This window comes from Ambystoma mexicanum, chromosome 14 (genome assembly GCF_040938575.1).
Source record: "Ambystoma mexicanum isolate Mex_15411 chromosome 14, UKY_AmexF1_1, whole genome shotgun sequence".
Lineage (NCBI taxonomy): Eukaryota > Metazoa > Chordata > Amphibia > Caudata > Ambystomatidae > Ambystoma > Ambystoma mexicanum.
In genome coordinates, this window is record NC_090940.1 from 440,713,167 (window position 1) to 440,726,057 (window position 12,891).

General features: G+C 51.5%; 1 protein-coding gene across 1 annotated transcript in view; it reads right to left on the reverse strand.

Annotated features, from left to right (window-relative positions):
- COQ6 (coenzyme Q6, monooxygenase) overlaps positions 1-12,891 on the reverse strand; it is a 158,805-nt gene that overhangs the window by 68,190 nt on the left and 77,724 nt on the right. The window contains exons 8-9 of the mRNA XM_069637653.1: positions 4,002-4,109; positions 2,291-2,493 (exon numbers count right to left, since the gene is read on the reverse strand). Of these exons, the coding sequence (XP_069493754.1) occupies positions 2,291-2,493; positions 4,002-4,109 (311 nt within the window). The remainder of the gene's footprint in view (positions 1-2,290; positions 2,494-4,001; positions 4,110-12,891) is intronic.

The following is a 12,891-nucleotide window of genomic DNA, read 5'->3' on the forward strand; positions in this document are numbered from 1 at the left end:
GCATAGCGCGGATGGCGTCGACGTCTTCTTAGAAGACCTCACAGGATCCACCGGTCGAGGGCGTGGAGGACCGGGACCTGTAGCGGGCATGGCTAGAGCGATCCACCTTGTCCGATCGGGACCTCGAAGGCTCCCGATGATCGTGCCGACCGCCCGAGCCCGAAGCCGTGCGAGCAGTTGCCCTAGCACTTTCCTTGCCGGCTTCCTTCGAAGGCGCAGATGGAACGGAGCCCTGTGATTGGAAAATCACCATCATCTCCGTAGAAATGCATCCCATTACGCAGAAGAGGAATGCTTGTTGGGACAAGCAACCCGCCGACGGGCTGAGTCCTCGGATGAGGGCGGGGAAGGCGACCGGTGACGGCGCTTCCGCGAGTGCCTCGAAGTGGCAGAGGAATGGCGGGAACCACTCCGGGACCGAGACCCCCTGGATTTACGCCGACGTCTCAAAGAGTCGCCCCTCGAATCGTCGGTCAAAAGCCCAGCCGATTTTGACTTTCGGGGTTTGGGAACCCTACCTACAGAAAGCTTCTACTTCCGCTCCCGCAAGGCATTCGACGTTAACGACTGGCAATCGTCACAGTCTTCGGTGGCATGGTCCTCGCTGAGGCACCAGAGGCAGACGCCGTGCGTGTCCGTAAGTGACATCTTGGAACCTCAGTCCCGACACTTCTTGAAACCCGGCCGCGCGGTAGAAGACGAAGACATGATATCTTCACAAAACACCAAGAACGGAGAGAATCAGAAGGACCGATGCGCGCCGAGATCTCTGAAGTGAACACGTTCATGGAAAAAACGGAACTGAGGCTACGGGCGTCACGCGTCCTACTTATAACATCTGGTGACGTCTGCTCGACGGAGGCCCTCAAGGACAGCGTATCGACGTCATCGACGCAGTACACAGAACATTTTCCGAAGCAGCACAGCTGTGGGAATTACCGGTCATAGATGTGGAATACGTCGGAGGAACCAATTCCTTCGAAAAGACCATTTGGACACACACAAATAACCAGATGTCAATACATTATTCTTCAGAATATAACGAATAAAAAAATAAATGACACCTTCATATCACGATCACAGGTATACTGGGTTGCCACAAAAAATGAAGGTATTTGGGAGGAGGAAGAGATAGATTGAAATAGTGATTCATTGTGAAATTCATCTTGTTTTCTGTTTGTCTAGGTCTATAGATTCCACATATTCCCCTTTCCCTCCAGGGGGGGACCTTGAATTTAACCGGATTTCAAGAATCAGCAGGATACTAAGCCCTGTTGAGGGGCTAGGTGGGGGCGGGGGGAGCGAGGGGGGCTGGAAGGGTTCAACTGCTTCTGCTGTCACAGATCAGATACAAGTTTCGACACCTGCAAGAGCACATGTACGTACATTTATTCCACAGCCAGAGTAAGATATTGAATCACTTGTGCAAACCAGAATCAACGTAAAACAAAAATGCGGCTAGACTGTTTAGCATCAAGTTCAACCTCTGGCATCGCTCTAGACAACCCTGCAGACCATCATGCTTCGCCTGCCAAACTATTACAGAAAGGAGAAATTTCCAAAACATGCCTGGGGTTGCTTGTGGTTTTGTGCAGAAGGGATGTGTCCATGCAGCTGGACTGTACATCCTCATTGGGGGGGGGGGGGGGAGAGGAGGGGGTCAAGCCGGATTTGCATATGGCCTTTTCCTTTTTTGGAATTGTTTGGCAGGTTGAAGAACGATCATGTGGAGGGTTTCCCAGAAAAATTGCTAGAAATTGAGATTAATTCTAAACCTTCCAGTCATCACTTCTTGTTTTCACCAGTCACTCTGACCAACTTCTCAAAAACATCTGGGCCACTTTTAGGCATGCAGACATTGCATTGTGAAAAGTACTCTCCAGAACAGCTCCTAGCCAGGCATAAAACTTTACTTGCCTCCTAAATTATCTATATGCACACAGAACACCATTTCTTACTCGCCAAGAGGTAGTCTTTATGGCACGTGGCTAATGGATATTTTGAGGCCTGCTCTCAACCATCCCTTGAAGGGTTGGTTTCAATACTTATCTATGTGCACTGAATATCAGATAGTCATTGGGTTGCTCTTGGTTTACAAATCAGCCAGGAACAAAGTAAGAATGGTTCTACAAGTATGCACGTATACATTAGCTCGGAAGTATCCATCACCTGAAAAGAATTTGACAGTGACAGCATAGATCAGTGGCAACTTATACATTGACCAAGCACCCAGCATCAACACTTAATCAACTAGTTCAGTACATGAAAGTCCCCCAGCTGAAAGACTCACCCTATCAGTGCCACACGATATCTGATGTACTCAGTCGCATGCCCCATTCCCAAGGGGAACATTGCACGACTTTTGGGGTCCACTCGTGCCACACTTGGTGGAAGTTGTCGAGCCGAACTGCCAGACGGCATTAGAAGAGATAATGCAGATCTGAAAATGGATCCAGCAGAGTCTATGAGGTCAGAGTGAGACTCGTTGCTCCACTAAGGAAAGAAGTGAAAAACACATTACATGACTTAAGCTACGAATAACCAAAACCAGAAGCTGAGCATGTGCACCAGGAACCCCTCCATCCCGCCCCACATCAATTACAACAATCAGCTTTCTATAGAAGCCTTTAAAGCAGTGGCAGGCTCGAGTTGCAAGACGGGTCTGCAGTTTAATCTTTTTCCTCAGTGGGCTCTGCTTTATGTCTGAGACTTTATTCCATGTTGGCTGATTCACTCAACATAAATGCTAAGAATAAGAAAGAGCCTCATAGCACTTTTCCCCCCCAAACATGGAATACAGATGCCATCTTATTTCAAATTCCCTCACACAGGATTGTGGAATCCCGCAGGGATCTTCACTTACCCGCTTCTCTTTCATTTATATCCAAGGCCACTGATGGACATATTGAGGAAGCATTAAGTGAAATTTCATTTCTATGCAGATGACAGTCAAGTGTTCATCAAAATAGCAAAGGTGGAGTAGACATTTCAGACGGTCGAACAATTCTTGGAACAAGTTAAAGGGTTGATGTGCTACAATTGGCTCCTCATGAATGCCGGAAAAAAAAGAGGTAGCATTTTTCAGCCGAAAACACCAACTGGAGGGTAGTAGGCGTCCAGTGTCACCCTGTATCTTGGACTCCCACCTATCGTTTGCTTAAAAATATAAAACTTGGGATGTATCTGGCAGGAGGATTTGGGTAGTAAAGCCCAGGTAGGCGCTAAGGTGCAGGCAGTCTTTAGCACCTTGCGCCTCCCGAGACATGCTCTCCCGTTCATCCCAGCCAACGATCATACAGTGGTGGTCGGATCCTTGATGAATTTGCACCTTGATTATTGTTATGGTTTGTTAGCAGGCACCCCATCTACACTAATCTATAGGTTGCAGAAAGGCCAAAATGCGGCGGTCAGATCAATTTTTCGAGTAAGAAAATCTTCTCCGACCTCAAGGCTGCGTTGATCCCTACACTGGCCGTCAGTGAAGGATCGTATTGATTTAAAAAATTCTCAGTCTGGTTTTTCAATGTGTGAATATCCATTTGTTTGTATCAACCAACTCGACAGATGCGGTCCCGCAATAAACTGTGGCTGCAATTTCAGCCCTCAAATTGTGTAGAGTATATAGCCCAAAGTTATGGAACAGGCTTCCATTGGAAATTCGGGCTATTAAAAACCTCACCTTGTTTTGCAAAAGTTTTAAAGCCCATCTGTTCAAGTAAGCATGATAGGTTGGTGCTAATGTAGGAGCTCCGTTAAAAGTAATGTTTGGAACCTGGTAGGAATGCGCCAGTCAAATTCAAATGGTCCACTGAAGGCTTCCGCCTATTAAATCGGTACAGCCCATGTGCTGGTCATTTACCACTTAAGCCCCTGACATACACCATTAAAAAAGCAAGTAACGGAAATAAAACACCCACCAAAACACCCCAACCCAATTGCACATGCATTCCATAAAGTTCCAGCCAGTTGCAACCATGAATATCGGATGCAGTTCTACTCACGAAAGCAGAATTGACTGCATCCACAAAGCTTTCTTCATCCATCTCCTGTAGTTGCGAGGCTTGCTCCAAGGAAGTGGACCACACCAGGGAGCTGCACATATCAGAGAGCTGTCCAAAAGACAAGCAGGCGAGTGAGAGAAGACAAAGGTGATGCTCAATGACACTTTTAATGATCACATGCAGCTTCAAAGACCTAGCAAAGTATAATTTCTACAGACACATTGCAAACCAGTGCTCTTAATCATTGCAAAGCTTAACTTGCCACAATCCTTTTCCAGGAAATTAACTTGCAGAAATTCACATGTCTCAAATCCAGGGGAGCGCGCACACACAAGACTCATGGGATAATTTTATAGCAGACTGATAACATTGTTGGAGCAAAAGTACACAACTGAACAAGTTGTGCAATATAAATACTAGACAAAAGTACTTTATGTTCAACTCTCAGCATCTGAGGTGTAAGGAAGGCATGGTATCAACAGTAAGACAGACACAAGTGACCACAGTTCAAGGGCGTTTATTGAACTTCAACAAGGCTCTGCTAAAGAGTAGGTGGTCGCTCACTTTCCTCAGCGGGCTCTCTCATATGGAATAGCGTCCCCCTCCCTGGATCTTCTCAAATTCCGGAAGCTCCTTAAGACTTTCCTCTTTTCCTCTTCCTTCCCTTCTCTCCTCTGCTATTTCCACAGTTGCTGCAATCGGTGTCCTGGGCTCTTATGCATCCTCGGGGCCCCACCTCCCACACCAATTCTGCCAAGCTCCCGTCTATACACAGCACTTGCATCTGCACACCCTCCGCCCTGGAGGTTTGCACTTACACCTCCCGTGGCCCCAGTGTGTAGCGCTCAACATTCCTAGCACTTCATCTGTGGCTCACTCATGAGCTTGGATGTCCCAGCACGTACCTCCTCTTCACTCTTCCTTGCAGCACTTGCATGTTCTGAATTCTCACAAGGCATAGTAGATGTGTGTCCCTTCTACCTTTTCGCCCCTCTGCTCTTAAATATTGTGTTTTTAATGTTTTTCCCACCCTTACTCCCTCCTTGCCCTGTCGGTGCTTTGAAACAGTATTCTTATTGTATAAGCGCCTAACAAGCAAACAATAAACGCCCATCTAATCCTAAATCTACAGATGGGAGCAAGCTACGACCATCAAATAATAATAATGCAGTCCTAGTGGAGTCTTGTCAAAATAAAAGGGCCTATACTAAAAAACCTATTGCCAATTCTTACTGCTAAATACAAATGGTGTGAGATAGTGTTTGTGAAAAAGAAGTCTTAGTTACTTACCTGTAACTGTATTTCTCCAGCATTGGTATCTTTCAGAGATTCCGATGCTTGAATATTCCCAGTCGTCAGACTGGGAATCCTCAGTGATAAAAATTATTATTTTTATATACATCCCTTCTCCCCTAGAGAATGCATGTAGATACTCCATTGTGGCCTATGAACAACTCCATTGTGTAGTCCCTCCACCTCACTTTGGTCCTTTATGGCCCCAACCAATGAGGTGGCAGGGCTTATGCTCCGCCCCAGGCAGCCATCTTCAGATTTTGAACCGTAGGCACTACAGTATGCGCATGTGAATCTATGAAAGATACCAATGCTGGTAAGTAACTAAGATATATATATATATATATATATATATAAATAAAGGAAAAAAAAACTTTGTTAACAGGACGTTATGGTTCGAAGTAAAACCGAAAAACCCCTGAAATTCGCCAGTTATGGTAAGCTAAGCAACCATAACTCGCGCCACCACCGTGCACTTCTAAGACTAACACCAAGGACAACAAAGATGACATCACAAATGTCATCGATGACATCACATGTGTAGCTCCCTTTTTTCCCCCCTTTGCTGGCATATCTAAGCCAGGTGGATTTCATCACTGTCAGTCAGGAATTAAAAAAATAAAAAGTACTATATTCTTACAACACAGCCACGGTAGTGGCCGCGTAGTTATGGTTAAGTTGCTGTTTCCATAGGAAGAGCTATTTTTGGGCGGCTTATAACTTTGCTCCCCCTGGACGAATCCTCACCAAACTGTGCAAAAAAAGTATATGGGCCACTCTGAATATTATTGCAAGGTTTGAAGATGTTTGGTCCAGGGGGGCAAAAGTTATAGGGGGGTTCCCAAAACGTCTTTTTTTCCCATAGACTGAATGGGGGAAAAAACGCTGGACGGATTTTCACGAAATCTGCGGCAGGTACAGGGGATTGGTCCAGAAAGCGTGCTTTTGTAAATGTGGCGACCTTCCGTGCAGTACTTTTCTTTAAAATTATCAAAAAGTAGGTCAGAAAAAATTAGTGATATCTATGTCCTCTTCGCGGTCACACTTCCCTGTTCGGTCCACGGACAAGATACTGATTGGCTAAGGGGCTGGCGTCATGACCGTGGAGACACAACGTCTCTGCCCATTGGCTGCTGCGAGACGTGTTCTGCATCAGATTGTTTGGATGCGCCCGACATCTTAGATCCGCCGAAAGCAGAGCAACCACCAGCGTACATATGCTCTATTTATAAAAAACTCTTTTTCTGCGTCACAGACCGTTGGGAAAGGTTCAGACAGTAAGACATGGGTGATCAATACATTTGTTCTGGGGGTTGGTCTTTATGATGTACTTTCTATGAACAGCTTATACGCACAGAAAATGAGGGGTGCAATAACGATAGCACTTCAGTCTATGCAGTGGACAGGAAACTTCTAACTGTTGAAAGCACACGCGTAGTGGTAGCCAACATTGAAATTGACAACATGCCGTGATTGCATTACTTTTCCCAATGGCTATTATTATATTCATTAGTACGCCGCCATGGGTGTCACATGCTACAGTGGTTGTGGCCAGGGCCTAGGCGCTTGGATGCATGGCCGTTGGCCGAAGTCCTTACTTCCAAGACTGTAGGCCCTGGCCACAACCACCGCAGCATGTCACACCCATGGATACACCCGTAGTATTGCGTTTCGATTGGCAAGTTGTGGGGAGTGCGTGCAGTCTTGGGTGCATGGCCTAAGGCCATGCAACCAAAAGCAAAGTTATAAGTACTAGACGTGGAAGCCACTGCACACCCATCCCATGTAAGATCTATGGACATCCAGCTAGGAGTGAAGCCTCTGGCCAGAAGCACTGAAGGGTACCACACCTATAGAAAAAAACCCACTACCACACATCACTAAGGTGTTTGTGGAGAGACCCTGTACTCTTGGGTGCATGGCCAAAGGCCATGCACCCAATAACACAGTTTTAAACTCTTCATGATGCATTTCCTATGGCCACCTTGTACGCACAGAAAATGAGGGGTCCAATAAGGAGCAAGTTACTTACCTGTAACTGTTGTTCTCCAGCATGGGTCTGGCATGGATTCACATGCTCATGAATATTCCCCGTCGTCAGGCTGGGAATCCTCAGTAAAGAAAAAAAAATCAGTATCAGTTTCGTTTCTGATCTGTCTTTCTCAGTAGTAACCAATCACTGGTCTCTGGGTCATACTGCCCCCAGCCAATGACTGCCCTAAACCCCGCCTCTGGCAGCCCTCTTCAGATTTGGTAGCACGCAAAGTGGCAGTATGACCAAGTGAAGAGCCGTAGAGGGGCAGGAGGGAGGGTTCGCATGTGAATTCATGCCAGACTCCAGCATGGGGTCTGGCATGGATTCACATGCTCATGAATATAAGAAAACATAGCAGTACACATGCACAACCATGGGAGGTGGCAAGGCTCAACATTAAGAATTACATAAAACAACATTAAGCATCTCTTACCTCCTCACCAGGCTCACCTTAAGCTAACAGGTTGCGCAGCACTGCCTGGCCGACTCTGGACTCCTCCCTGGAATCCCGGTCGACGCAGTAGAATCTCGTGAAGGTGCGCGTCGACCTCCACGTAGCAGCCCTGTAGATGTCCAGCAGGGGCACACCATACAAGAACGCTGTGGTAGCAGCGATCGCTCTGGTCGAGTGGGCTCTCGGACGGCCGGGCAACAGTCGGTTTGCCAACCGATGACAATGCATGATGCAGCCGGAGAGCCATCTGGAAATGGAAGCCTTCGAGAGAGCCTTCCCTTGGTCCACAGGTCCAAAGTTCACAAACAGCTGTGATGTCTTCCAAAAACTCTTTGTTCGGTCCATGTAGAACTTCAGCCCCCTAGCCACATCCAGTGAGTGCAAAGTCCTCTCGGCCGGGGACAAAGGCGACGGGAAGAAAACAGGTAACACCAAGGACTCGTTGAGGTGGAAGTCCGACGGCACCTTGGGCATAAACGAGGGGTGCGTCCTCAGCACCACCCTTGTGTCGGGAAAAGTCAATTATGGAAGCTTGCAGGATAGGGCCTGGATCTCCCACTCACCATGCGGAGGTGATGGCCACAAGAAACGCAGTCTTCCACGATAGGAATTTCAGCGGCGCCGAATGCAGGGGCTCGAATGGCGCCCCCATGAGCCTGGTCAGCACCACGTTGAGTTCCCCTGCCGGGGCAGCGGCCTTCACCGGCGGGAACAATCGGAACAGTCCCTGCATAAATTCCTTCACCAGGCGATGGGACCACAAAGACGCCCGTCCTGTGGTTCTGGTGCATCAGGAGCTCGCAGCCAGATGTATCTTGATGGAGGCGTGAGCCAGTCCAGCCTTGGCCAGCGACAGTAGGTACAGCAGCACTTGAGGGGCCGTAATCCGTAGAGGGTTAATCTTCTGTGCACGGCACCAGACAGAGAACCTCTTCCACTTATGTCCGTAGCACTTGAGAGTTGAGGACGCCCTGGCTTTTGAAAGGACCTCTCTGCAGTCAGCCGGGATATCGTACCCTCCAAACTCTAGCGCTGCAGGAGCCAGGCGTGCAAGTTCAGCGACTCCGGGTCGTGATGTAGTATGGCGCCTCCTTCTCTGGAGAGAAGATCCGCGTCCATCGGCAGCTTGACTGGTGGGGACGTTGACAAGTCCAGAATGTCCGGGAACCAGATCTGCCTCGGCCATGCCGGTGCGACCAGGATCATCCTGCACCGGGACCTCTTGAGCTGGTTGACGAGTCGGAGCAGCAACGGCAACGGAGGGAATGCATAAAGGAACAGGCCTTCCCAGGGGAACGAGAAAGCATCGCCCATGCTCCTCGGCTGGGGAAACATGCTGGCGAACCTCTGGCACTTGGAGTTTGTCGCCGTCGCGAACAGGTCTATCTGGGGTTTTCCCCATAGTGGGAAGAGTCGATCCACTTGATCCTGATGTAGTTCCCACTCGTGACACGAGAGCAGCTCCCTGCTGAGTGAGTCAGCAATGGTGTTTTTTATCCCTGCCAGATGAAAGGGCACCAGAAACATCCCTTGGGAGCGACGTCCCAATGCCACAGACCCTGGGCTTCCTTGCAGAGGGCTGGGGATCTGGTTCCTCCCTGCTTCCGGATGTAGAACATCGTGGTGGTGTTGTCGGTGAAAATTCTCACCACCTTGCCCTTGAGGGACGGGAGAAAAGACCCGAGGGCCCAGAACACTGCACGGAGCTCCAGGATGTTGATGTGGAGCTTCTTCTCCTCCAGGATCCAAAGGCCTCTTGCGTGAAGATCTCCGGTGTGTGCTCCCCACCCTTCCAGGGAGGCATCCGTCGTCACCGTTATCTGGTGGGATGGGGTCTGAAAGTCTGTGCCTGCTGTCAGATGAGAGCGGGTGCCCCAGCACCGGATCGCTCGTGGGAAGGTCTCGTCGAGCGAAATTCCGTCCTTGAAGCTGCCCGTCACTTGGATCCAGCGGGAGTCGAGGAACTCTTGCAGAGGGCGCATCCCAAGCCTGCACAGGCGCACGAGATATATGGAGGACATCATCCCGAAGAGGGACTTGGACCTCACCCTGGCCACGTCTGTGGCCAGCAGGCGCTGCACCTTGTCCAGGATGGCCTTCGTCCTTTCTTCCGACAGTGAGGCCAGGGCACCACTGTGTCGAGCTTTGCTCCCAGAAACAGTGCGACTTGCAACGGGACCAGGTGAGATTCGGGAAAGTTGATGGAGAATCACAGGTCCGAGAGCAGCTGGACGGTCTTTGCTGTATGATCCACGGCAAGCTCCCTTGTCCCTGCTCGGATGAGCCAGTCGTCCAGGTAGGGGTAGACGTGGATTCTCTGCAGGCACAGCCGCGCCACCACCGGTGCGAGGCACTTGGTGAACACCCTGGGTGCCGACTTCAATCCGAACGGGAGGGCCTTGAACTGGTAGTGCCGTCCTTGGACCACGAACCTGAGGAACTTTCAGAATGGGGATGTGGAAATACGCATCCTCCAAATCCAACGACGACAGGAAATCGCCCTCCTCCAGTTGTCCCAGCATGTGCTGGAGGGTGACCATCTGGAACTTCTGTGCCTTGATGTACTTGTTCAGCCGTCACAGGTCCAGGATGGGGCGCCATCCTCCCGTCTTCTTTCTTACTAGGAAGTACCGAGTATACTCGGAGCCCCGGAGCCTCTTCGGGACGAGCTCGATGGCACCTTTTCTGAGCAACGCCCTCACCTCCAAAAGTAGTTGAGGGACGTGATTTTCCTTCCTGACCACGGGTGGAATGCGGGGGCACTTTTTTTTTAGAAATTCGAGGGCGTGCCCCTGGGCCAGGGCGTCCAGCACCCAACGGTCGGTGGAGATGCACTCCCACACGCTGACGAACTTCACCAGCCGGCCTCCCACCGGGGTGCTTCGGTGGGGGCCCGACCCCGCTGTCGGTTCATTCTTGCTTGGCGGACGCCTGGGCCTCCCTGACTTGCCTCGTCCTCTATAGGCTTCCTGCGACGAGGAGCGGGCCGCTTGGCGGTACGTAGAGGAGCCACCGCTGAATACCTTGGAGGCACCCTGCTTGACTCCGGCGCTCCACAAGGACGCCTCCGTTGCCGGAGAACGCCTAGAGCCCTAGCAGTCTCTGTCTGCCTTGATGGCTTGGAGGGACTCATCCACCGTTTCCCAAACAGGTTGTTCCCGTCGAACGGCATGTCCAGCACCTTGGCTTGTACATCCTGGCGGAAATCCGTCGCCCTGAGCCAACCTCATCGTCTAAGGCAAACGCTGCTGCCTAGCTGGCGGAAACCGGTGTCGGCAATGTCCGTTGCCACCGTAATGGCGTGGTCCGACGCCACTTCACCTTCTTGCAAGATCTCCAGGGCCTCGGCCCGCTTGTCATCCGGTAGGAAGTCCAACAGGGGGGGGGCGATCTTGTACCATAACTCCCTGTCGTAGCAGGCCACGATCGCGAGGGCGTTGGCCGCCTTAATCGTTGTTGCCGCCGACGAGATAACTCGTCGTCCCATTGCATCCAGCTTCTTCCCTTCGGCGTCCGGCGGGGAAGTGGATGTTGAGACCGATGCCCCCCGCTCTCTTCTTGGCCGCCACTGAGACGACCGGTCTGGGGTAGGTTGTGCCCTAAGGCACAAAAGGGCTGCGTCGGGGACCCGGTACTTCTTCTCGTACCGATCCTCCTTGGCAGGCGTCGTAGACGTGTTCTTGAGAAGGGTGAGACCCTCGTCCCAGAGGTCATTCAGCAGAGGCACGGCGAGGACTGACTTCCTCCTGGCCTCGCACCGTTGGTAAAGGAAACCTTACTTCTCTTCGGGGCAGAGCTAAAAAAGCTCAGGTGCCCTGGCGATCATTGCATGGAAAGATCCAATCTCATCGGACGGGGAGGCCCGGGCTGGTGTTGGGAGCTCCGTCCCGTCGTCACCGCCGTCGTCGTCGGTACCCGTCGTGGCCGTGTCTGCTCCCATGTCATCCCCAGGGACGGGGGCAGTGCGCAAAGGCCGAGAGGGCTGAGAAGGCGGGGCTGGGTGGATCCGTCTTCTCTTGTTCGGGGGGCTTACCGCCGGGACCGGCTCTGGTTCCTCCGTCGGACCTAGTACCGGGTCCTCCATCGGTGGTAAGGGCAATCTCGTCCTCTTCTCTGAACATAAGGATTGTATTGCCAACAAAATGGCTGCCGAGTTATCCTGCGGCTCCGGAAGCGACGGCTGACTAGGACCCTCGCCGGTGCCGCCGTCACTCTCGTCGTCACCCTCGTCGGGATCCCTCCCTCCCGTGGGGACGGGCCTCTTCGATGCCCTCCTCCAGGCCCTCTAGGACTTCTGCCAGCTCCTCCTCGTATGTTGTGTCCACAATGGCATCCGCCCCCCCCCCCCTCTTTTTTCGCCGGGGTCTTCACGGGGGTCTTTTCGATGGGTCTGAAAGAGGCTTCCTTCTGCGGAGGCAGGGAGACTCTGGGCCCCGAGGTCGCCTCCACTGGTGGTGTAGCCTCCACAGGCTGCGCCAGGGCCGCTGCAACTCCCTCGATAGAGGCCTTGGCCGGGTGAATCAAGGCCTTCACTGCCTTAGGCGCGCTTGAGGCCTTCACCTTGGGGGGAGGGTCACTGCCTCGCTCCCCCTCGGCCGAATCCTTCGAGATCGACCGTGGCCTCTCCAGAGGCTTACCCGGGTTCTCGGATTTCCTCTTCCCCGAACCAGAGCGTTGGCTCATGGTTGATGGTGCAGGGGAAGGCTCGCCCTGCCTGGCAGCTGAAGAGCCCGACCGTTCGGCGCTTCCGCGGACTCACAGTGCTTTGCCTTCTGTTGGGCCCCCGTCTCCGGGGCGCCCTCACAGGACTTAGAAGACCGCTCAGACTTCTTCTTCTTCTTCTTCTTCTCCTCACCTGACGGACTCCTTCCTTCCAGCCAGTTGGAGAGAGGAAGGTGTCGGTGCCTGATGGTCCGTTCCGACATGTTCCTGCAAAATGCAGTCTTTCTCCACGTGCGTTTTGTTCTCGTGAACGCAGTAGAGACATTTTGAATGCTCGTCCTCCTTGAGCACATTCTGTAACTGGCATCCAGGGCAAACCCTGAACAGCTTTCCGGGCGTCGAGCTTCCTTTCTCCTGGGCCATGCCCAGGTAGGCCGCAGAAACAT